The sequence below is a fragment of the Anoplophora glabripennis genome, unplaced genomic scaffold, assembly GCF_000390285.2.
Source record: "Anoplophora glabripennis isolate ALB-LARVAE unplaced genomic scaffold, Agla_2.0 scaffold200, whole genome shotgun sequence".
Classification (NCBI taxonomy): Eukaryota; Metazoa; Arthropoda; class Insecta; order Coleoptera; family Cerambycidae; genus Anoplophora; species Anoplophora glabripennis.
Window position 1 is genome coordinate 603,390 of NW_019426072.1, and position 26,029 is coordinate 629,418.

Here is a 26,029-nt window from a genome sequence, read left to right on the forward strand (position 1 = left end):
GTATATTTAATAATTTTTGGAACTCCTTAAAATGATACACCCATGGAATCGCATTCCCTGCACGTCTTACCAATTACACACCTGGACCGCAAATATAGGGGTACAAGAGTATAAGTTATTCTCAATACTTAAAAAAAGGTTTTATTTGCAACAAAATAACATTCATTCATATAAAAAAATATATTTTTTGACATACATTAAAAAGCTAAATTTACGAACCCGTACGTTAACAAATACTTTCACAGGCCTTTAGTATCACAGAGAAAGTTGCGTTTATGAATTTTTCTGTGGAATCGCCGTAATTACAGTTTTAACTTCGGTATATTGACTAATTCCGTACTGTCCCATTTCCCTGCCGTGGCCCGAATCTTTGTAACCCCCGAATGGTGTTTGTGCGCTTAATACATTATAAGTATTAACCCAGACGGTACCAGCCTTTATACCTTGCACTAGATAATTAATCTTATCGATGTCCTTAGAGAAAATGGCCGAGGCAAGGCCGTAGTTGGTTTTGTTGGCACGTTCGATTAGTTCGTCTAAGTCTTTGAAGCGCATTAATTGTTGGACAGGGCCAAAGATCTGAAACAGATAATTAGATCAACAACAACTATGGGGCGTTCCACGCCAAATCGGACGATTTGAAAAATCTTAATTTTTGATTTCCTCAATTTTTTGATATTTTTTAGTCAAAAGAGCTTTTCTGGTAAATTTTGTGATTTTTTTGATTACTTTTTCAGAAGATATCAAATTTTCAAAAAAATCGCTCTTTTTTGGTTTTTTGTTCATAACTTTTTTAATAATGGTCCAAATTAAAGCTTTTTTTTTAATCTTTGTTTTTAGTTGGCCTTTGCAGAAAAAAATTCAAAAAAATATTTAAAGTGTTTTTGATTAAGATTTTTGAGTTTGAAATTTTAAATCGTGTTTGAGTGTTTCGATTTTTTTGAAAATTTTTTACTTCAAACTACTATTCTTTTAACAACTTTTCCGGTCCTGGGCCCTCTATAATTACTAATTTTAATACTTTTTAATTGTCAATAAATGTTTAAAATCAATAAGTAAACGTTAAGTATATTTATAAACAATTATAACAAACGGTTTTTTTAATTTTCGTGTTTTTTTTTTAATTTTACATAAACGATTATTTTGTGAACTAGAATACTCCTTAGCTAATATATTTCCGTTGCCCCTTGGAATGATTGAATTAAATTTTTGGGTCCCTGTGATTGACTTAGCTGTATTGTATCGCAAATCTAATTTTTCTTTTGCATCTAAATAAAAAAAAATAGTAATTATGGAGGGCCCACAACTGGACTGGTCTTAAAAGTTGTTAAAGGAATAGTAATTTGAAATAAAAAAATTTCAAAAAAATCGAAAGAATACTCACTTTCAAAAACACTTTTTTTGTATTTTTTTCTATAAAGGCTATCCAAAAACAAAGATTTAAAAAAAAAGCTTTAATTTGGACCATTATTAAGAAAGTTTTGAACAAAAAACCAGAGCGATTTTTTTGAAAATTTGATATCTTTTGAAGTAACCAAAAAAAAAATCTCAAAATTTACCAAAAAGGCTTTTTCGAGGGGTACTAAAAAATATCAAAAAATTAAGGAAATCAAAAATCAAAATTTATCAAACGGTCCACTTTGGCGTGGAACGCCTCATATATATTTTAAACATTCATTTTGTTAGTTTCTGTTAGATTGACTTTTTTTTTATTTTCTCTCGTTACAGCTTTTTTGTTCAACACACTATTATTTGCCATTTGCATCCTCCTCTTCTGTAATAAATAAATAATAAATAAATAAATAAAAAGAGAAATAAAAATATTTACTATTATTATATTATTTACTTATTTTTTAAAGCACTGTGTTTAGTTTATGAATTTCAGTATCAATAAGCTCTGACATTAACTAAATGAACAACATAATATCGATACACCTGATATGATATGACAACAGGCTGGTAGGCGGGCAAAAAAACAAAAGAGTCAATATAAAATATGATGAAACAAGAATGGCTAAATATGTCACCCCTTCATAGTATTACATTTATAATAGTTTTCAGTTTATTCTCTACTGCAGACGGTATCCGAGATAGCAATTTATATCATCAAATTGAAAACACCGTTTGAAAAATTAAAAATTTTCGAATCTGTACTTCTATATAAAACCTGCAGTTATTAAGGCATACGTACATACAACATTTACATTTGCTCGTGTAAGAAAATATGCTTCCATTGTAAAATTAACGATGCTATAAAAAATTGACTCACCTCTTCCTTGGCGATAACGTGGTGATCCTCCACATCAGCAAAAACTGTAGGTTTAACAAAGTATCCTTCTTCACCATGCCTTTCACCTCCATGAAGTAATTTCGCACCATCCTTAACACCGTCCTCGATTAGAGAAAGTATTTTTTTCAGTTGCACCTCATCTACTTGTGGTCCTTGTTCGGTTTGAGGATCAAATGGATTTCCTGCGTATTTATAACAAATATGTTAATTTGGTTTTAAAAATAATTGCAATAGTCGCATTTACAACACTCACCAACTCTACGTTTTTTGGCACGTTCAACAGATCTTTCTACAAATTCATCATAGATAGAATCTTCAACAAATGTCCTGGAACCAGCGCAGCAAACCTGACCTTGGTTGAAGAAGACGGCGAAGTGTGCAGCTTCGACGGCCTGTTCAATATCAACATCGGCCAAAATGATGTTGGGGCTTTTTCCTCCCAACTCTAGCGTGGTGCGTTTTAGGTTGAATTCGCCAGAGGCTTTCTGAATCTTCTTTCCCACTTCTGTCGATCCCGTAAAGGCAATTTTGTCGACCTGAATTTAAATTTCCTTGGTTTATTTGAATTTTGAAGACTGGTAATAAAAATAATAATATACCATACCTTGGTATTTTCGACTAAGGCTGCACCGGCATCTCCAAAACCAGGCACTACATTAACCACCCCCGGGGGAAAACCAGCTTCTTTGATAAGCTGTGCTACGTACAAAGCCGTCAGTGGTGTTTGTTCTGCCGGTTTTAATACTACGGTATTGCCTGTCGATAGAGCAGGTGCAAATTTCGTTACCATCATCAGAAGTGGGAAATTCCATGGGATAATCTGACCGCACAGTCCAACAGGTTCGTGGCGAGTATAACAAAGGAATTCGCCGTCCATCGGAATGGTTTTTCCATGATTCTTATCTGACCAACCCGCCATGTATCGAAGCATTTTAATGCTGCCAAGCACGTCAAGGGAGTAGGCATAATGGTAAGGTTTCCCGTTGTCCAAGGTTTCCAAAGTCTAAAAATGCTCTATTTGTTAAATATTGTTATTTTTTCCTGATAGGATTCAGACATTTTTTTGGATTAGCTCTACTACAGTGGTAACATATCTATGAATTTAGTATGAAACTGTTCTTTTACTTATACCTAGGAGTTATTTTGCGTTATTAATATTTAAAGAAAAAAATTTGACAGATGCAAGTGATATCAAGTGGATTTTTGGTACCTGTACAAAGAGCATAACTAACACTAGATTATAGTGTATCAACAAATTAAAACATTTAATACTAGGCGTTTCATTTTTGCTGTTACATTTTGATAACTTCAAATAGCTATAACTTTGTTAACTTAAATGGAACACCTTGTATTTTTTTTTTACTCTGTCCTATGCAGATTGAAATTTCTTTTCAAGGCATGTAAGCATTGTTAGGGTCACTGTTACTATACTTTTAGAGATATTTGCAATTTTCTATTTTTTGGATAGTTTTTCTCATATCAGACCTGTTGTCAAATTGGCCATGACCAGAAACACCAAAAACAATTGAAATAATTTGACATTTGTCAAGTTAGTTGTCAAATAATTGTTGTGTCTGAATAGTTTTTGTTGAAAATTTAAATAAAAATGCCCGGGTTATCGTTTAAGTTATACTAATGAGGATTATTTTAATTTGCCTGTTATTTATAAAAAACGTGGCAAAGTAATTTCAAGAACCTGTAGAGAATTTGCTGCTTTTTTCCACAAATAACAAACAAAATAATACGTAAAATTTTGGCCAGTGGTGTAACATTTTCTTTATTTCAAAAGGGATCTGGTTACGACGATAAAAATTTGCCTAAATATTTGTCCAAATTTTATAGGCTTCTGATGAATCAAGTTAATTTGTAATTTTATTAAATCAATCAATGTTTATTGCACACCTTTTGAACTGCAGTCATATGGCACATTATTACATTATCTCCTATAATACAGCATATTCCATTATTGGAAATCTTTATTTACAATCATCATGATCTCAGCATTTTAATGCAATGAATGTATTAAACAGAAAAATGATAAGGTAAATTGTTATTGTAAATGATCATTTTTAATAGATATGTTTTTGGTATCATATTCTGCTGTCTGAGAAAGACAAAGTAAAAAACCTGTTTAGTCTGTAGGTCAATCTCATAAATTTCATATAGTGGATTAAACCATTACATCAGACAGCTTAAGCCATCAGATTATACAGATATTTTAATATATTAAATTGTTGATGGTTTTGTTGATATTTTAACGAAATGATTTTTTCGAAAAATGTTTTTTCTACAAAACTGTTAAAAGTGAGCGTTTTAATTGTCATTTTTGATGTTAAAAATGTAATTTTTTGACACGCGTGTTAAAAGTAAGTTACTTTTAACACTAGTGTTAAAAGTAAATCAAAGTTTATTTATTTATTAAAAAAAAAATGACATTTTTAACATCAAAAATGACAATTAAAAAGCCCACTTTTACAGGTTTTGTAGGAAAAATAGTGTATGATATACGTGTTAAAAGTGATTTTATTTTGTTCGTGAAGTTAAAAAACTCGCTACGTTTGTTTTTTAATCATCTTCACTCACAAAATAAAATCTTACTTTTAACACGTATATCATAAATAGCTATTTCCTTCTAAGAAAAAATATACAATTAAAAAATGTAAAATGATTATACCATGTTTGTATTATTATTAAATAAACTTTATCGTAATGTTTTATCAGTAATTTACAGCCCTGAATAAAAATTACAAAACAACACTATAAAATTTGGTAATTTAAGTTCAATGTTTACAGAAACATGTATTTTTATTTTTCTGTGACTTGTTAAATAAATTTGAGTAATGCTGACTTTTAGAATTAATTATAAAAATAAGTCATCCTTTTACATCACTTAAGGAAAATTGGGACATCACGGCGCATTTATTTTTTCAAAATTGTTCTTTCTGATTTGCAAAAAGGTAATTGCTAAAAAATTTGGATTGATGAAAATGTTCTCAACTAACACATTAATAGTGTGGTTTATTTATTATTTATAAAGGTCTTGAAAAATACCAAGGTGCATTTTGTATCTTTGCGAAGTAAAAGCAGGACTCTTTAAATTTTATCAAAGTATGTATAACCCACTTCAATAGCTGAACTCGAAACCTACCTACATACTATGTGCATGTAATTCATCGAATTTTGAGAAATGGTTAACCACCAAATAAAAAATAAAATTACATAACTAAACTTTAACATACTGCGATATACGCTGCGTCCCTTTCTATAAGATCTGCTAATCTATTTAAAAGATTTCCCCTCTCCGATGCATCCAATCGTCTCCATACCGAACCAAATTTAAAAGCATCATGAGCTGCTTCGACGGCTAAAGCAATGTCTTCCTTAGTTCCTTGCTGAATATCGGTGATGACTTTGCCGGTGGTAGGATTTATAGTTCCAAAGGTACTTCCCGTTTTCGATTTGTGCCATTCATTGTTGATAAAGATCTTCAAAAAAATAGAACTAATAGTACCATGCAAATTTATTAGAATGCATGTTTAAGAACTAAATCTAATATAGGTACAACTTAATGTAATGAATATTGAAATATGTGGTGGGCCATTAGTGTGAGAAAGTAAAATAACTCCCTTGTTACTCATAATACAGAAAAAAAGTTTGTACAAAAGTTGCACAGAATCAAGAAATCTAAACTACAAAATTAATTTGAAACGTACAGGGTGATGAGTAAAAACGGGACACGCCAAATATTACATTTTCTAAATGGAACACCCTGTATATTTTTAAACATGGATTTCCGAGATAATTCTATATATGGCAATATAAACAGTTTATCATTTTTTATCATTTATTGCGGGGTTGCCAAGTTATGTAGAAAATTCTTTGAATTTTGGAAAAACATGCCCTCGAAGAAGTTGTATTAACTTTCAGCTACTAACACTTGGAACAAAATAATTAGACAGGGTTATAGGCAAATATTAGACAAAGGCTCCTATATTACCTAATATCGATATTTTATACAGGGCATTTTTTATAATACAATCATTTTCAGAGAGTTTAACTTGATTTTCTAAAATTTTTCAAATGGAACAACTTGTATTTTATTATTCTATTTTATTCATATATCGGTCCACTTCAACTTTTATTAAGCATGTTCAATATCTAAAATTGTTAGTTTTTAAGACATAGCAACATTTCTGAAAAAACTTAATTTTGATTATTTTACAGAATACCACAAATAAATATTAACTAATAAAATTAACTCAAAATAGAATGATAAACTATGAATTGACAACTTGACACAATGTGACAGTTTTTTTCCAAAGCCATTTTGTGCGACCTAAAATAATAAAAATTAGGTTTTTCCAGAAATGTTGCTATATCTTAAAAACTAACAACAGGTGTAGAACATACTTAATAAGAGTTGAAGTGGACTGATATGTGAATAAAATAGAATAAAATACAGGGTGTTCCATTTGAAAAATTTTAGAAAATCAAGTTTGAACTTTCTTAAAATGATCGTCTTATAAAAAATGCCCTGTATAAAATATCGATATTAGCTAATATAGGAGTCTTTGCCTATAACTCTGTCAAATATTTTTACTCCAAGTGTTAGTAGTTGAGAAAGTTAATACAATTTCTTCCAGGTCATAATTTTTCCAAAATTCAAAGAATTTTCTTCATAACTTGGCAACCGCGCACTAAAATATTAAACTATTTATATATAGAATTTTCTCAGAAATCCATACGTTTAAAAATATACAGGGTGTTCCATTTAAAAAATGTAATATTTAGCATGTCCCGTTTTTACTTATCGCCTTGTATGTTTCAAATTAATTTTGTCCTTTAAGTTTTTTGGTTCTGTACAACTTTTATATAAACTTTTTTTCTGTATTATGAATAACAAGGGAGTTATATTTTACTTTCCCACACTAATGGCCCACCCTGTATGTAAAATTATACAAAATAAAAACATTAAAAACTAATCATAGTATTTAACCGTCGTGGAATTTATTTTTAAGATTAAAACAGTGTTGAATCATAAGTACTGACAATGAGATTGCAAAATTTTGAAACAAATATGATAAAAAAAATATAAACGTAGATATCATTTTATGAGTGGATTAATCGAGATAAATTTTTTCATAAATAATAATGCTGACTTTCTTAAAATGTAGGTACGTAAGATTTGTTTGTAGTTTGCAACATTGTTTCTATCTCATAGGTCAAAAGGAAAGTTGATAATGAGTTTATTATTAAACACATTGTATAACATATTATTGATAGGTACCCACATAAAGATAGCTTATCTATCTATCCTTATAATTACATCATAAAGAAAATCTAGGTGTAGGTATAGGTACATAATAAAAACATGTTAAGTACTCATATCTGCAAAACATTTTTAAAATACAAAATTTCTAAGGATTCGTTAAATTTTAAGGGTATAGAAAGAGACGAGGAACATATGGAAATCCGTTAATTTTTTTGTTATACAATATAAATTTTACATTTTAAATATTTATCAAAAATAATAAAAAGCAGCACTCAAGTAAATTTTTTGGTCAGACAGTAATGGGTGGTAATGGGAAAACCCCCCAAATCCCAAATATGTACTCTGTTGGATCACGAAATAACCACCAACGCACATTTTAAATTTCAACAGGATGCAGCATCAGCATCAAAATACTAGGTACCAGAATTTTTTATTTGTTTAGGTGATTTTCGGCACATTTAACATGGTTTATTGTAAATTGTTATTTACCAAAGAGAGGAAAAAAATATGTACAGGGCGATTTAGATTTAATCTGGAATCGATAGAACAGGTTAAAATAATGTTCATTCATCGATTCCTGAAGTTATCCAGATTAAACCTGAATCACCCTGTATATCTACTGTTTAATTATTGTAAAAATAATTAACTGCAGAATATAGCAGTGCATACTGTACATCTACCCATACCTACAAGAAAATAATCTGTAGTGCAAGTTTAAATATGCAAACTGGTAAAAATATATGTATGTACTACCTTTGTAACGGTGCAGCTATAGTGGATCGTCGAAGCATTAGATTCAGATAGAGGCTAAAAGAGCCACGAGCGGCAGCTATACACATAATAAGTCGTCGTATCACTATAGCTGTGCAGATGCTAATGCATGTGTAAGTCTCATAGCTGTTGCTTGTGCCTCAGTTAGCTCTATCTCTATCTGAATCTGAAGTCTCGATGTTCCACTATGTTGGTACCCTGAGCGCACAATTAAAATATCTGCACTTGACAACCTTATATGCTTTTAAAATCAATCTTTAATACTTTAATTATTAATAATAATCAAATTTGAACTTACCCCAGAATAGAGCACCTTGGGCGATTCCACCGGCTTTGGTATAGCTTCTGCAGAATAGTTGCATTTTGACAATTTTGTAACGGTGTTGCGGACCAATCTCAACATTTTGTATATTAAAAATACGTGATCAAAATAACGCTTAAATAGCTCCGTAATTCACAGTACTTCTACTACACGTTTAATGACAAACACCAAACTGCCGGAAAATTGTATAATCAAGGAATGTTACAGATTTATATAAAATCCTGAAGAGATAGAGGAACCAAAGCCTGCAATTTATCTGCGCGCAGGCTGTCGTTTTCCGCGTGTGGTCGACTTAGGTGGGGGGAATATTATTTTAAAACAAACTAAACTTGTAGTGTGAGCTGTTAAATTGTAAAATAGTATAGTGGGTGCAGGGAGGGAAAAGTAGGTAATTGAATTGACAGTATGCGTAGTAATATATCTTATCTTTATCTTAGTAAATCTATGGACAGTCAACCCAGAATGGAAATCAGACCACAACTCCACAACAGTAATGTTTTATTTAGGAATTTCTCCCGCCTTTTATATTTATCATGAATGTCACGGTAGATTAATATCTATTTATACTTTGCGATATCAACATTTCATGTTTCTAATCAAATTGTGAAAACACTTCAAACGCCTATTTTTTGTCAACATGCGATGCTGTAAAGTAGATACAGCAAATATTTAGCACATGCTACCTCTGTGAATATACTGTTTTTGTCTGCTGCACATATGGAATGTGTAGGCTTAATAGAAATACAACCATAAGACAAAATCACTTGTCCCCTGCTCTATAGACTGGTGCAAGAACAGGAAAACAAAAAACCCCGCGAAGCAGAAACCCGCCCCCTGCAAAGCTGCGGCCTTTGATTATGTTTTTCATAAATGACCTTGGATGGGGTGGGGTCTGGCGGGACTATCGCTCTTTACACCCAAGAGCCAGGTCCTGTCATCCTGGACCGCTGCCGTGATGGGGATTTAGAGGTTCGTGTGACCTTCTCATGTCCTGGCAGGGAATAAGCGTCAACATGCGAAGACTGGCTAATAACGGAGGCCGCCATTTTAAAGTCTCGGATACGAGAGACCTCGATGTTACCCCAGTATTACCAGGTCACTTCTAAAATTTCTTTGTGAAACAAAAATTTACATAAAAACTTGCTGATAATAGAATTATAAATAATCAAACATCCTGCTTGCTTGTGAAATAAACTGCAAACAAAACAAAAATTTACATAAAAACTTGCTGATAATAGAATTATAAATAATCAAACATCCTGCTTGCTTGTGAAATAAACTGCAAAACATTTTAAGATGAGGAATTTTCAAAATTCACCCTGAAATTTTAGTAATAACTTTTTTTTTAAATATATTTTGATATAGGGCTCTATTTTATTTGCGCAAATATTTTCCTAATAGATTAGCCCTCTTTGTAGGGATAGGAATAGTAGACAAAAATACACATAGTTTGGTTATTTCAACTGAATATTGAACAAATTTTACTGGAACTAGATTTTTAACATTAACATTGACTAGATTGACCAAGTACCGCTATTAGTGTTCTGTTCCCCAAAATGGATGTTGATTGCTGTAGTTTAGGAATTTTATTTGACATTAATGTCTCCAGAGTGACTAAAGTACCTACTACAATCATTGTTCTCGTTTGCCTCGAAATGGCGGTTTTGTACCATTTATACAGGGTGCTAGAAGTTTAACTGCCTTAATTTTAATAGACTTATATGGCACGAGTCCTAAACTTTACCATTTCCGAGAAAAAAATTATCAAAATTTTCACCTGATGTACAAAATTTCGATTAATTAAGGAATATTGACATAACTGCGTGCATACAATACCATAAAATATAATGTTTATCACTTTTTTGAACTTCTTTATGCTTAATTCCAAAAAATAATTAGCGTTGTAAATTTAAAATTCGATAAAATTCATATTGAGCAATGTGACAATGGCGCGCCAGATAACACGAGGTATTATAAGCTGTCCAGCATTACGCAAATCAGTTGGTATCTGGAATTGGACCGTGTCTGTGTTTTTGCGTACCACTATTTCCTTTTCTTGAGGCGTTTTCCAGCGAGTGCGCGAAAATTGGATTCAAAAGGTGTCGTGAGTGCATCGAAAATGGTGATGAACATTTTGGGCATATGTTGTAGTTTGTTTTGTACTTGTCTGTTTAAAAATTACTGAATTTTGTGAAATAATTAAATTATTTTTAATTCATATGATTATTTGGATGACGTGAATCTTTAGGTATTTTAATTACATTTTTTTCAAATTCATAATTTGATTAAAAGTCAAGTTCTTGTTTTAAGAGATTCATAATCACAAAAAAATTAATAGAGATAAAATTTAAGCACAACACTATCTTCGTACTACAAAATCGATACATTTTATTTCATGGAAAACAATTGTCTTGAAATTTACTAATGTTTTACAATAATTACATTTTTTCCGTAGGACACGTCTGCTGCCACATTGTGATGAAACTCCCCAATATTAATACTTGCTGTATTTTGAAAACTGTTAATATTACGCTCCTGTAATATACAACTTTTTTGTTCATTTATGATTACTTTATCTCATACTGAAGTAATGGCAGTCAAACTTCTTACACCCTGTCCCTGTATAAAAAGAATACTAAAATTTAAATGTTACAGTATTGCGCAATAAATTGTAAAAAATATGAAAATTTATTAATTGCATAAGGTTGGCAATAGACTTTCCCCAAAATGGCAGTTGATTGCTGCAGTTTAGGAACTTTATTTAACAATAAAGTCTAGTACCACAAACAATGTTCTCATTTACCCTAAAATGGCGGTTTTATGCCATTTATATAAAAAGAAAATAGTATTATTCATAGAAGTATCGAGATATTGCGCAATAAATTGTAAAAAATATGTGAAAATGAATTAGTTGCATAAAAATGTATCGAAAATTCAAACTCAAATTCCAAGGTTGACAATAGGGACTTTGCCACGACAGTTAATTACGGTGCTTTATCAAAATGTAGGAACCTTAATTAACATGAACGTGAAGCGCCATCTTGTGGACTGATTCCAAAGTTTAATATTCAACAGCATATAATGAATTAAAATTACCTGAATCACACGAAATTCCGCATCGCTGCACTGCACTGCTGGGCCATTTGTGGACAATCGAGTTTATAGCCCGGTTGCCCAGTGCGGCTGTGTTTGTGCCTCGTTTGCCCAAAGTTATTTGGATGACGAAAATTTTTAAATACTTTGTCCAATTTAATCATTACCATTTTCTTTTGACTTAACGGGATTAGGTGGTACAAGGGTTTAGTCATAACGCTTGAAGCAGATTTTATTTATTACAAAAATAACATTCATCCATACAAAAAAAGTACAGTTTTTAACACACGTTTTGGTATGGTTACTAAATGGTGTGCCAGCTAATCGATTATTAACTGCTTTTATATATTAAAAAAATTAAAAACAATAAAATGACTGCACAAGATAGTGTCAGTCGAATGTGTAAATAGCAAGCACACCAAATAATACGTTACAAACATTTATGGAACAGTATGTTAAAAAATATTTTTACAGGCCTTAGGTATCACAAAAAAAGTCCACATCAAAAGTCGTGTTTACGAATTTTTCTGTTGAATCGCCGTAATTACGGATTTAACTTCGGTATATTGATTAATACCGTACTGTCCCATTTCCCTGCCGTGGCCTGAATCTTTGAAGCCTCCGAATGGCGATTGCGGGGATAACACGTTGTAAGTATTAACCCAGACAGTACCAGCCTTTATACCTTGCACTAGATAATTAATCTTATCGATGTCCTTAGAGAAAATGGCCGAGGCGAGGCCGTAGTTGGTGTTGTTGGCACGTTCGATTAGTTCGTCTAAGTCTTTGAAGCGCATTAATTGTTGGACAGGGCCAAAGATCTAAAACAGATAGATCATTACGTGAGATTCTCTTGAGAAATTTTATGTCCTATTATTATGCAGGATATTTGGTAACGAACGGAAAACATTCACTTTGACAGTAGATTACTTGGTTCAATATAAATGTTGATATCGTGCCATTATTTGAGAAAAATTGCTTCCGTAAATCCACGGTAAAAATTCAATGATTTCTATTAAAAATTTACTCACCTCTTCCTGGGCAATGACGTGGTGATCCTCTACATCCGCGAAAACTGTAGGTTTAACAAAATATCCTTCTTCGCCGTGCCTTTCACCACCATGAAGTAATTTCGCGCCACCCTTGACTCCTTGCTCGATTAGAGAAAGGATTTTTTTCATTTGTAGCTCATCCACTTGTGGTCCTTGCTCGGTTTGGGGATCAAACGGATTTCCTAAATATTCATAATAAATACGTGAATCGTGAAAAAAAAAATATATTTACGACACTCACCTACTCTACGATTTCTGGCACGTTCGACGGATCTCTCTACAAATTCGTCATAGATAGAATCTTCAATAAACGTCCTGGTACCAGCGCAGCAAACTTGACCCTGGTTGAAAAAGACGCCAAAGTGTGCTGCTTCGACAGCTTTTTCGATATCGACATCGGCTAAAATTATGTTGGGGCTCTTACCCCCCAATTCTAGTGTGGTGCGTTTTAGGTTGAATTCGCCAGAGGCTTTCTGTATCTTCTTCCCTACTTCTGTTGATCCCGTAAAGGCAATTTTGTCCACCTGAAATTAAATTCTCATGACCTATTTGAATCTAAAATAAAACCTATAAAAGATATAAAGGAATAAAATAAAATGAAGTATTCCATTTAAAAAAAAAGCTCAGAAACAGTGACTAGCTTTAAACCATGTGTATTTTATAGTAAGAAAGATAAAGCAACAATATTTATAGGGGAGATAGCTAGAACCCTAAGCTTTACCGTTACCTGATACCATTCGAAAGAGAATAAAATTGTGTATCAGAATATAGAAAAACATACAGTTCCATTTAAAAAAGCAGACTTATGAAGGTTTGAAGTTAACTAAACTTGGCATTAAATTTCTGGCACCCTGTATGGTCTGTACGGCCTATAAGTAAAATAATTGAAGCAATTTTTACCCAAAATTGCATTTGTTAAAAAATTGTATACACTGCTAATTTAACAATATTTCCGTCTGGTCAAATAACAAAGTTGGGCATATAACTGTCAAAAATACGGTATTGTGTATGGGTAAGTCAATCTTAACTGGATTCTGATCTAAATAATTTCAAAGAGAAAGTTAAAAGATTAATACTTTAGCTTTTACAGTCATGGGCTTAGCGAGAGGGGGGAGAAGGGGGGTGCACGGCCCACCCTAGTAAGCCCGGTGCCCATCCCAGAAAAAAAGACCTAATTCAGTAAGTGCGTGACTTTTTTTTTGTATCAAATCAAATATCAGTAAGCAGAGATTTTTTTCTAGAGGCCTCTAGAGATAAAATATGTGAGAAATTAGCACAAAAGTACTAAAAGCAGAATATCAATATATGGGCATTCCACGCCAAATCGTACACTTTTAACCATGACCTCTTTCGATTTGGCTGAAACTTTTTATTGTTTTCTACCCCATTGAAAACCCTCAGAATTTTTTCAAATTTTTTCACCCAACTCAAAAAAAGTTAAGAATTTTTGAAAAAAATTGCTTTTTTAAAAAAAAATAACCATAACTTCTTCAAAAATTGAATTACCGGGTCGTTTTGTTTTAAAAATTTTCGTTTTTAAATGTACTTTAAAAAAAAATATTGAACCAAATTATCGTGTTTTTTTAAATTTTCGAAAAAACGAAAATTTCTCGATTACCATTTCTGAAAAAAAATTTTTTTCTTATAAAAAATTTTGACATTTATAAATCCTCAAATTATTTTAGAGTGGTGTTTTATCGTTTTCTATTTTTTATTGATTGAAAAATTTTTTTTTCAAATTTATCTTATTTCACAACACCATTAAGAAAATGTTTGAAAATGTATATAGAATCCCAAAATTGAAAAAAAATATATGAAAGAAATAATTGAGTGGTAAACATGAAACAAATTTCGATTTTTTTTGAAAAAGTTAAGAAAAAAATAGATCGTTTTGAATAATTTTAATAAAACAAAGAAAATGAAAAAACAAGTTGTTATTTGGTCCATTTTTCACTGGGCCCACTGGGCTTTAAAAAAAGACATGCAACGCATTTGAACTCAAATAAATCATTTTGAAACCATCCCCTTTTGACTTTTCGAAATTGTCATCAATCGCTGCATAGAATAAATTTTTTCAAAATTGGGATTTTATATACATTTTCAAAAATTGGTGATATGTGAAATAAGCTAAATTTGAAAAAAATTTTTTCAATCAATAAAATAAATATAAAACGAAAAAACACCACTGAAAAAATTTGAGGACTTATAAAAAATGTGTTTTTATAAGAAAAAAAAAAATTTTCAAAAATGGTAATCCGAGAAATTTTAATTTTTTTTCGAAAATTGAAATAAAAAACAGTGAGATAGGTCCAGTTAATTTTGATCTATTTTTTTTCAGAGTACATTTAAAAACAAAACTTTTGAAAAAAGAACGTCACAATAACACAATTTTTGAAAAGGTTATGGTTATTTTAAGAAAAAAAAAGCTATTTTTTTTTAAATCCATAGCTTTTTTGTTTGGTGAAAAAATTAGAAAAAATTCTCAGAGGTTTTCAATGGGGTAAAAAACAATAAAAAAGTTTCAGTTAAATTGAAAGAGGTCAGGGTTTTTAAAGTGGCCGATTTGGTGTGGAATGCCCCATGTGCAAGTAATAGATAGAACATACAATAAATTTGTTGTTTAATTATCTTCTGTAGAGACATTATTAAATTACATACATAATTATATTCATATAATCGTTCAGAGTTTACCAACATTAAAATGACCTTCACAACAGAAAACGCCTGGCTATTTATTGCACAATTCTCACAGGAATAATAGAAGATTAGCTGGATTCTAAGAGCATTAACACAATCAAAGATAAAAAAAAGTGTTCCATACATTTTTATGAATATTGTACTTTATGTGTATTTATACATCATTAATCGACAGCTTAAGTATTCATTAATCAACAATTTCAGATAAAATATGAACATGTGATAAGAGCATGGCGAGTTTTGGTAAACATTTCTAAATAAGTTTGTTTACTAAGTTTATTATTTGATTTAAGCCTTGTAAAAATATAATCTGCATATCAAATAACCTATTTTAATATATAAAAAGTCTGTATATCTCACAATATTTAATTTGAAAAAAAAAGGAATAGTCTTTTTTCAAATAAAAGATTGTAAAAAATATAGACTTTTAAATATTTTAATAAATTCAGTTGTTACACTAATAAACTTAAAAAAAAATTGAATATATGTACTATACCTTTGTATTTTCAACCAATGCTACACCAGCATCCCCAAATCCAGGCACTATGTTAACAACCCCAGGGGGAAAACCGGCTTCCTTGATAAGCTGTGCTACATACAAGGCCGTCAGTGGTGTCTGTTCTGCCGGCTTTAATACTACGGTATTGCCCGTTGTTAGAGCGGGAGCAATTTTCCAAGCCAACATCAGGAGTGGGAAATTCCAGGGGATGATCTGACCGCACACCCCAACAGGTTCGTGGCGAGTATAACAGAAGAACTGACCGTCCATCGGAATGGTTTTTCCATGGTTCTTGTCTGCCCAACCCGCCATGTATCGAAGCACTTTAATACTACCAAGCACGTCGATGGAGTAGGCCTCGTGGTAAGGTTTCCCATTGTCCAGGGTTTCCAAACTCTAAAAGGAGTTTTCTATTTGTTAAGTGAAGGTTTTCCCGATGTGATCTGGACATTTTTTTTTTTTTAATTTATTCTAGTGATAACTCGGAACAGAATTCACAATATTGTCTCTCTAGTTTTTAATATAAATTCAAGCCTATTGAACCATGAATTTTGTTAATTTGTAACATATGGGAAAATATTAATACACTGAACAAGACTCCAGACAATATTATTATAAAGATATGATAACACGTCACTGGAGTTATTTAGCTAATATTTTATGTGATTTTAATAGACAGAAGTTTTTTTGTTCAACTTTCCTAAATGAAGAAACTGTAGACTAAGATTATCTGGTAGCATTTGTGCTCCCTTTGGTTAATATACAGTAATAAATATCATATTTCACGAATAAAAAATTTTAAACAATTTCAGAGCAAAATTATAGTTCATTACCTTTACTATCTTTACAATTGCCATTTATATATCTAAATTGTGACGTTAAGTATAAATTAAAATATTTTCAATCTAATTATTTAATAAATGCAATTTTCTGTTACCAATTCTCAAAAAATTAAAATATGCCTAAAATCAAATATTCGTTCATATTTTTAGAGATTTGCGGATGTCAAGACATTGAACGATACAATTAAAGTTTTTTTAGAAATAATGAAGCAATTTAATTTGCAATTAAATTAAATTAAATGTTTATTACACACCTTTGGAATTGCACTCATGTGTTAATATAAATCTAAAACAGCATGTCACATCATTAACATCCATAACGTTAGCACATTCCATTGTTGGAAATCTTTATTTACAAACATATGTATATCGGTTTATTAATTAAAGTAATGTATTGATTGAGTGAGTAATTTCAGACAAGCATTTTAATTTACACATGTTAATTACCAAATAAAATTACGTAACTGGTTTTTAACTTACAGCGATATACCCTGCATCCTTTTCCATAAGGTCTGCCAATTTATTTAAAAGACGTCCCCTCTCCGACGCATCCAATCGTCTCCATACCGAACCGAATTTAAAAGCATCATGAGCTGCTTCGACGGCTAGATCCATGTCTTTCTTAGTTCCCTGCTGAATTTCGGTGATGACTTTGCCGGTGGTAGGATTTATAGTTTCAAAGGTACTTCCCGTTTTTGATTTGTGCCACTCATTGTTGATAAAGATCTGGAAAAAATAGAATTAATAGCTGAATGTAATGTATGGTGAAAATGTTTGTAAAAATATTATACAAAATCAAAATACATATTAAAAATGGATACTTAGTGCTGAATTATCCATTAGATAAAATTTATTTTTATGATTAAAATAGTGTTAATCATATTAACAACAATGAGGTTGCAACATTTTTAAACAAATATGATAAGAATAAAATTATATTTAATTTTATTAGTGGATTATGTAATCTAGATAAACTTTTCCATAAACTTTCTTATAAAATAGGTGCTTAAGATTGTTTGTGGTTGGTAAAATTTATCTCATAGGTCAAGAAGAAGGTTAATAATGAATTTATTTATATGTATATCAAAAGATACAGTTATTAAATAATTAAATAATTATATAACAATAACATATATTAAAACAAAACTTACTATACGTTTACGTTTTAAATTAACCAGAATTGGAGTTGTTTTAGATTAGATCTTCTGGTTATTGTTAATATCTTTATATTTTTTAAAATTTGATTTAATTTTATTTAAAAATAAAAAATCAATAATTTAATAAACCAAACACATTTTCCTATATATTTTACAAAATTGATATTTAATTTTTTCTAAAAGTTTTGTGTTTTATATTTTGTTCTATTAATATTTATTAATTCTGTTCAGAAATGCAGAAACAGTAAGATCTTATCTATCGTGGCTATTTTTCTGTGTTGATAGAGCAACAAGAATACAAGATTATCTCCTTGAAACTCAGGTATATCTTCTTGAACTATTAACATTTAAACACTTTAACTTTTTATGTAGGTAATTATTAATTGATAGCTGTTTATGATACACCAAGACAACCGTGGTGGATTATGTCGAAATAATTTCTTTTTTTTTAAATAACGAAATTCGTCAAATTTTTCATTAGTTGAGAAAATATTAAAAATTCCATTTATTTTCAAAAGTAGTGATCACATACCCTGTATATGACTTTCTTGTTCTAAAAAATTGAAACGTAATCATGTTTATATATTTTTCTTATAGAAACTCCGTTTGTGATAATAACAAAAAAATGACAAATCATATAATTTTAGACTTTTGTATCCTGATAAAATATATCATATATGTAACTGTAAGGAAGGACATATTATAAATTGCCTGTATATATGGAAATTGACTATTCAGTGTGTTCTAAAGAAAACCTAGCCCTCGAAGTTTTGCACAGAGGGTAATTTTAAAAAAAAATTGTCGATATAATCATTTTATTTTAAGGATCATTTTCACCTAGTGGTAATGGTGATCACATTTTGAAATTATATATGATGTCGACGTTCCGTTTGTCTCTCCACCACCCCACCACCAAACCCCTCTCTCTTCCACCAAATGTTAAAATGAGTCTAGTCAAAAGTGTCAATCCATTTAAAAAATCGTGGCATTTTTTACAACCTTATTTTTTTTTATAATTTAAATCATAAGTAAATCTGAATAAAGAAACCGTGTCAAAAACCTAGATAAATCAAAGTGAAACAATTTTTATAAAAATAAAAGAAGTAAATCAGATCTAGACAAAAAAATAAGCTAGACACAGAACCGAAACTAATCATTTGTTCCAGATGCCTGACCACACGGACAACCAAAAAAAAAACACGAAATGCTGACTTACTTAAGTCTCACCCTTTTCGTTACCTTTTCCATTACTTAATGAAAAAATTAATGACCCTTACCAACCAAGCCTAATAATTCAATAGAAGCAGAATAGGACATTGGTAATTTTTTATTACAACAGTTTATTTTACCACAGAAAACAATTAATTATTTTTTAATTAATTATCAGTTCTACCAAAAATAACGAACATTAACATTAAATCATTAAATTCAATCACCTATCCCAATCTTCTACTATTAGTTTTAATTAATTATTATCTGTATATCTGTTATTCTTTTGTGCCTTGGTTGGGACAGCAATTTACATATTACAGGTAGATGGTATACATCTTAGACGAGACAAAGTGAAATAATTATATACAAGGGGTTTAAAAAATATATATGCTATTTTTACATTGGACACTAGATACTCATGCTCATGTTAAAACGACGAATATAATAACCTATCACCCTGTATTTTAGGCAATTTTTTAAATAAGAATTCAATGAAGTTGGAATGATGTTTACTACTTTGTACCATATATGTAATAATTATTAATGAGAAATACATTGTTATAATGAAAGAAAAGAAACATTTTGATTTTTTTTACTAAAAATATGTAATTCTTACAATTAGTAAATATATACTGCGATAACAAGCTTTTTACAACATCTTTATACACGATTGCTTTTAATTTTATGTATAATGATAACGGTTTGAAATAATTATAGTTAATATATACTTAAAAACATATTTAATAATTGGAAGCAACTACTAATGAAAATAATTTCCAATAGCTAACGCGATAACATAAGACTTACACGAAAAACGATTTAAATATATTTTAATATTGTGTTTTAGAGTTCAATTTTATGCTTGGCAGATTTATGATTGTAGATTAGAATTTAAAAAATTCACATGAGTATTGTTAGATCGTTTGTTCACAGTACAAAATTAGGTTTTCATTTTTATTCTTAATATACATGCTGTTCTCTAGGGGGGCATTCGATTTCCTTTCGACATGGACGTCGTTTTTTTCCGATTCCATGGCAAATCATGCATGTAGAAATCTTTATATTTTGCATTCACGAGATCAGAGGATGTTTTGTTCCTAGTGTATTATGTACAACAGTCAGACTCGATCGCATTTGATTCCAAACCCCAGATTAATCTGGGTCCAAATCCAAACCGAGAATCGTACAATTTTTGGGTCCAAACAACGTATTTTGAGCCTTATGTAAGCGTTGTATCGGAATGCGCATGCGTCCGACTGTTGGAAACTATTTTGGACTGCTCTAGGAACAAAGCTAATATATCGTCATATTTTAAATTTCAACTCACTGACTTAAATACTTTCTTCTTGAACGCTTATCTGTACAGATACTGGCCAAAGCTGGCGATAAGAATGAACAAATAGCTGTTTATTCAGTTTATTCAAAAAGGTGTTGCATCCAGCATATTTATATTAGAAGGGAGGTCAAGACACTTATATAGATACTTTGTTGTCCAGCATTATATTCACAGCGTGAAATTAATTATCATTATCATCTAAAGAAATTATGGACATGAGAAGATAACTTATTTTATTATTTAGGTATTCATATCTAAATAACAAATATAAAAATAAAACTTCTAAATAATGATATTTAGCAGATAAATATATAAATATCTAAACGATAATAAATTTTCCATTTACGTACAATAATATTAATAAACATACAGGAACAGGTATCTTTTTATATTTTCAGTAAATGCTCCTAATAATAAATGTTTTGAGATTGAGTCCGGAAAATACTACTTTTTCGAATTAGACTACTTATTTCTCGACTTATTTGGATATTGGTAGGTATAATATAAACGTGTAGATTCGCACGTCAAAAAAATTATTTTGCTACCAACAACGTATTGTTTTTATTAGGTAAGTAAATTAGGGTATAATTATTAAAGTCACGTTTGGAACGAGTTTTGGTTAATGCATGTTCTCGATTTAAATGTTGTCCAGACGACCTCGATTCCCACTTCGTAAAAAAAACATAACCCATCAAAAACCATTTTCACCAAATGTTATCAATATAATGCCTATTATTACACATGAAAACGAAGATACATTTTTTTCCAAAAGCTAACAAATATTTTTATTTGCTTATTAGGTAAAAATGGTTTTTTATTTCTACACGAGTAGTCAAAACACCCATGAACAAATCGAACAACATAGTGCAGTGGTTCAACTTTTAGTTACAATGAAACATTTAAATGTCATCTGTCTTAAATTTATCATTATTATTAGTATTATTACAGCAAAATATCAGTGCGAGTAATAATAAATCCTCGTTAGAATCTAACCCTGACACCCTGACCCTGACCATAATCATGGACGCACAATGGCAAATTACAACGAATTAGAATTATTAACGATATCATGATAAGTAGTATCTAATTTTTATATTAGGTTGCCACAAAAATTTAATGTACCTAGCATTTAAAGCAAATTTTATTTAAAACTGTCCAATCTTTTCGAATTGTCAGGCAGACTATTTAAAAAGTTAAAAATAAATAAAAAGTTAACTAAACCACCGCCTTCCAATTAGTATACGAATTTCAATATAGTCAAATGTTATGTAAGACTTAACCAGGTTTTAAAAAGTTCATTTTGTTAACGGCCCTAGCGAAATAAAATCCAATTTCGTTATTTGTCCTTTAAGGATTTGTAACTTATCCCCTATAACGCATTTTAGAAGGCGCATTTAAAAAATGTTGCTTAAATTCGAGTATGCTTAAACTTCTTACTGCCCGTTCACACGGTACGGATTCGGTTATTTTGTCGAAACGATAAAAAATTCGAATGGCGCAGTGGACAATCGTTTCAATTTGCATGTTAAAATGATGTATCCTCATTTCGATTCAATTTAGCTACTGTTTTGAATAAGTTTTCGTCCCATATGGTGTCTTATTGATTATTTTAAATAAGATATATTTATCAGTAAAGCAGACACCTTTATACCTACCAATATCATAATATATACTTTTTCATGTACCCTTACAAAAAAATTGTTTTACTTGCTATCTATCTAAAAAGCCTACAATTTAATATTTGGATTTATATTTCAATGAGCATTTATGTATTAAAGTGTAAATTGTAATTTGTTATCAACCTTATCGTCTATCTTATTTCTTATCGTTAACATACATGGTCTAACAAAAATATAATTCTTACCCCCTAACCTTAACCTCTACGAAAAATTATCACTTAAAATCTTGACTTTGTAGGAATTGTAGGTCCGTGTGCAGAGCACAACTTGATTGTATGATACCGCACGCCAAAACCATGCTTCTAATTCTTATCTTTAATATTTTAATAATGAAATTATTTTATAACTTACCCCAGAATAGAGCACATTGGGAGATTCCACCGGTTTTGGTATGGCTTGTGCAGAATAGCTGCATTTTGATAATTTTGTAACAGTATTCCCAATCAATCTCAACATTTTGTAGATATGAAATCAATAGTTCACGCTAGATAGCTTATACTACGGAACTCACAATACTTCTCAGTTCTCAGTTCTCACCAAAACAATAAACGAAACGAACAAACACTAAACTCGAACTCAAACTGCCAGCAAATTGTATAATCGACGTACGCTACAGATTTATATAGGAGGACCCACAACCAACGTCAAATCACAACTCCACAACGGTAATGTTTTATTTAGGAATCTCCCCCACCTTTAATCTTTATCCAGAATGTTTGGATGTTTACGGCAGATTAGAATCTATTTATATTGTGTGATAGCTACAGTTAACGTTTCTAGTTTCTATACAAATTGTGAAAACAATTCATAATCTACCCACTAAACACGAAACGTAAATGAAACGTTGCAAATGAGATGTTTTACTAAACATTTGAAACATTAACTAGAAACGTTTCTGTTTCATTACAGAAATGTAGCACTTGAAAACTTATTTAGTGAAACATAGCCGAAACGTTACAATTGAAGAGAGTTTGAAACATTACTCGAAACATTCCCTTTCGATCTCGGAAACATAACAGACGAACAACCCTTTGCTATTTTTGCTTATCTTATGGAACATTCGGCATTAGTTAAATTTTGCTCTCAATCCCCAATCCTTCTCAAGCGTTAGTTCATTTGCCTTTGTTATATAAAGACATAATTAGAAAAAAAAATGTGGTAGCATATTTATAACACAAGTCTAGAAAAAATGTATGTTCGTGACTTGCGTAGACTGCGCGTAACAGCCCGAGTTTATTTGTTTCCCGTGTGTCGTTTCAATTCGTATTATGTTAGGTTAGGTTTGCGGTTTGTCAGTTTGCTTGGTTTCGTTGTTATTCATCTTTACTTTGACGCTATTTTATGTGATAATTTGTAGTGTGTGCAGTTGTGGTTATTGTAAGGTGCATATAAAATAATGAATATTGATGCAAAATGTTTAAAACGATATGTGTAGAGATTTCCAATTTTGCGTCACATCTACCTAAATATAGTTATACCCACTACCTATTACAGACAAGAGGACAAGGGACAAGAACTAAGAAAATGGAACAACAACTATACGTTTCGATATAATTTGAAGAGCAACTACTTAGTCAGTGAGAACTATTTGAAATATGGATGAATCAAGTGAAATAGACGTCATTTATTTTATATTTTGTACAAATGTTTATATTTGTTTATGTGTATAGGCATGCTTAAATAAAAGAGTTTAGGTATACCTACAGATATTTACTTTGTCAAGATATCATTTTGTATCCTTATTTCTGCTGTATAATTTATTATTATTAAAAGGATATATGTAATATTGACCATGCGTAGAAGAAATTATAACTTTATATTATTTTTCAGTAATGTTATTTGTTTTTCATGTACCTACCATTTTAAGATTCATAATCATAACTAACTTTTTCTAATTATCAGTTCGTCATTGTTACCATATTCATGAAGGTCTCAACATTAGAAAATTTCCATTTCAGAAGCGTATTTGAACTATATAAAATGTGTAGCTTTTTTTTAATGCTTCTGATATTGTTTTGTGATATTTTTATTTGTACGATGAATGGCAAAATTCATAATCCATATTAGAAACTTTTTTCAGTGGCTTCTCAAAAAGAAAGAAATTCTTAGTAAAAGTTGCCGCATCCCCAAACTAGAAGAGCATATTTATTTTTTTTAATATACAATGTAACTTTTTTTAGTTCGAATTAAGTCATTCACAATACAAATAAAAATATCACAAAGGAGTATTAGAGATATTTAAAAAAATACTCACACTATTTATACTATTTCAAAAACGCTTTTGAAATGAAAATGATCTAAAGTTGAGAGCATTATGAGAACAATATGGTAATAAAATTATTATGTTACTCAAACATTTCTGAAAATATACTGAAACGTAAAACAAAAATATCGAGGGCATAAATGGAACGTAAAAAGAATGTTACTGAAACCAATTTTTTGAAACGTTTCATTGGAAACGTATTATGGGTAGGACATCTTGGGCTTTTAGAACGTTACCAGAACGTTGCATGGACTTTTTATGAAACGTTTCAAGAAAAATGGAAACGTTTCTGAAACATGTCAGAAACTGAAAAATGTTTAGTGGGTATCTACCTATTTTTATCAACACATATGTGTGAGGAGTCAATATACCAAAATATTTAGCGGTGACTACTGCGCTTCCTTCATAACAAAATCAGTGATGAACTTCAATATATCTACAGGATGTTCAGATTTGAACTGAAACAGTCATACCAAATTTTAACGATTTCTATACATGGTTGGTTTATAAAAAAGTATTAGTCCTAACTTAGCCGTAACTTAACCTTAATCTTAGTCCTAAAAGGTTAAATGTACAGAATTTAATGTATTGGTTTAAAAAAATCGTAACCTTGCCCTAGTTCTATACATTACATTTTGTACATTTAACTTTTTAGGACTAAGATTAAGGTTAAGTTACGGCTAAGTTAAGACTAATACTTTTTTATAAACCAACCAACAGCCAAAAGCGCCATGAGAATGATGAATGCCAAATATCACTTTTGTTATAAAAAAAAGCTGTATTTTTTCTATCTCGAATTTTAAACAACATTTCTGCTTTATTTATTCAATTTTATCTTGGTTAAGTTCTAATGCTAACAAAGCAACTAAAGTATAACTTTTTAATTACAAAATGTGAGCCTCATACAAACCGACCATGGCCGCCACTGGTTTCTATAATTTCAAAGTTTCTTATCGTCAGCATTTGAAAAGCAGACTTTCCCGCTCATAGAATCGAAATGGTCGGTTCGCATGATACAGAACTATATATTCAGTTCAGTGCGAACAGCCGAGCTGAGCGGACGTGTTTGTTTGTGAGGTGAAGTGATTGCAACTAGCAAAATCTACCTGCCTTTATAAAGGCTACCTGGAAAGAATCCCTTTCTTTCCTTTTAATCACCGACCTAATCCCCGGCTAAGCATAGAGGCCGTCGGCATCTTTGTTGCAGGCACCTGTCCCGGGGTTATGCCCAGGTAAGTTTTTACTTATTTATCAGTTATTTGCATTACTTTAAAATACATTTCTTTAAAATTGCGACCCCCGACAAACAATATACCAGACAGACAAATACACCAAAAGACACGTACGCCCCCGTAAGGGGGCATCCCCACACGACTAAAACCTACACACCCTCACACACACGCACACACACACACACGCACGCACGCACACACGCAAGAACACACGCACAACATGTCGGACTCCGAAAACGAGGAGAACATATACATATACATGGACGATACAGACAGCGAAAGACCCTCTTCAAGAGTCTCCGCTTCACCAAA

The 26,029-nt window shown here is 30.9% G+C and overlaps 2 protein-coding genes across 2 annotated transcripts; both read right to left on the reverse strand.

The window, feature by feature from the left end:
- Positions 1–125: 125 nt before the first annotated feature.
- Positions 126–8,736, reverse strand: LOC108907702 (aldehyde dehydrogenase, mitochondrial-like). Its single transcript, XM_018711492.1, has 6 exons — positions 8,632–8,736; positions 5,530–5,775; positions 2,895–3,293; positions 2,544–2,826; positions 2,270–2,472; positions 126–579 (listed from the first exon to the last, which is right to left on the reverse strand). The coding sequence occupies exons 1-6, from the start codon at positions 8,734–8,736 to the stop codon at positions 274–276; spliced, it is 1,542 nt and encodes a 513-aa protein (XP_018567008.1). The 3' UTR covers positions 126–273.
- A 3,226-nt stretch (positions 8,737–11,962) lies between these two features.
- On the reverse strand, positions 11,963–22,876 carry LOC108907704 (aldehyde dehydrogenase, mitochondrial). Its single transcript, XM_018711493.2, has 6 exons — positions 22,574–22,876; positions 17,319–17,564; positions 15,994–16,392; positions 13,042–13,324; positions 12,780–12,982; positions 11,963–12,569 (listed from the first exon to the last, which is right to left on the reverse strand). The coding sequence occupies exons 1-6, from the start codon at positions 22,676–22,678 to the stop codon at positions 12,264–12,266; spliced, it is 1,542 nt and encodes a 513-aa protein (XP_018567009.1). The 5' UTR covers positions 22,679–22,876; the 3' UTR covers positions 11,963–12,263.
- Positions 22,877–26,029: the final 3,153 nt, after the last annotated feature.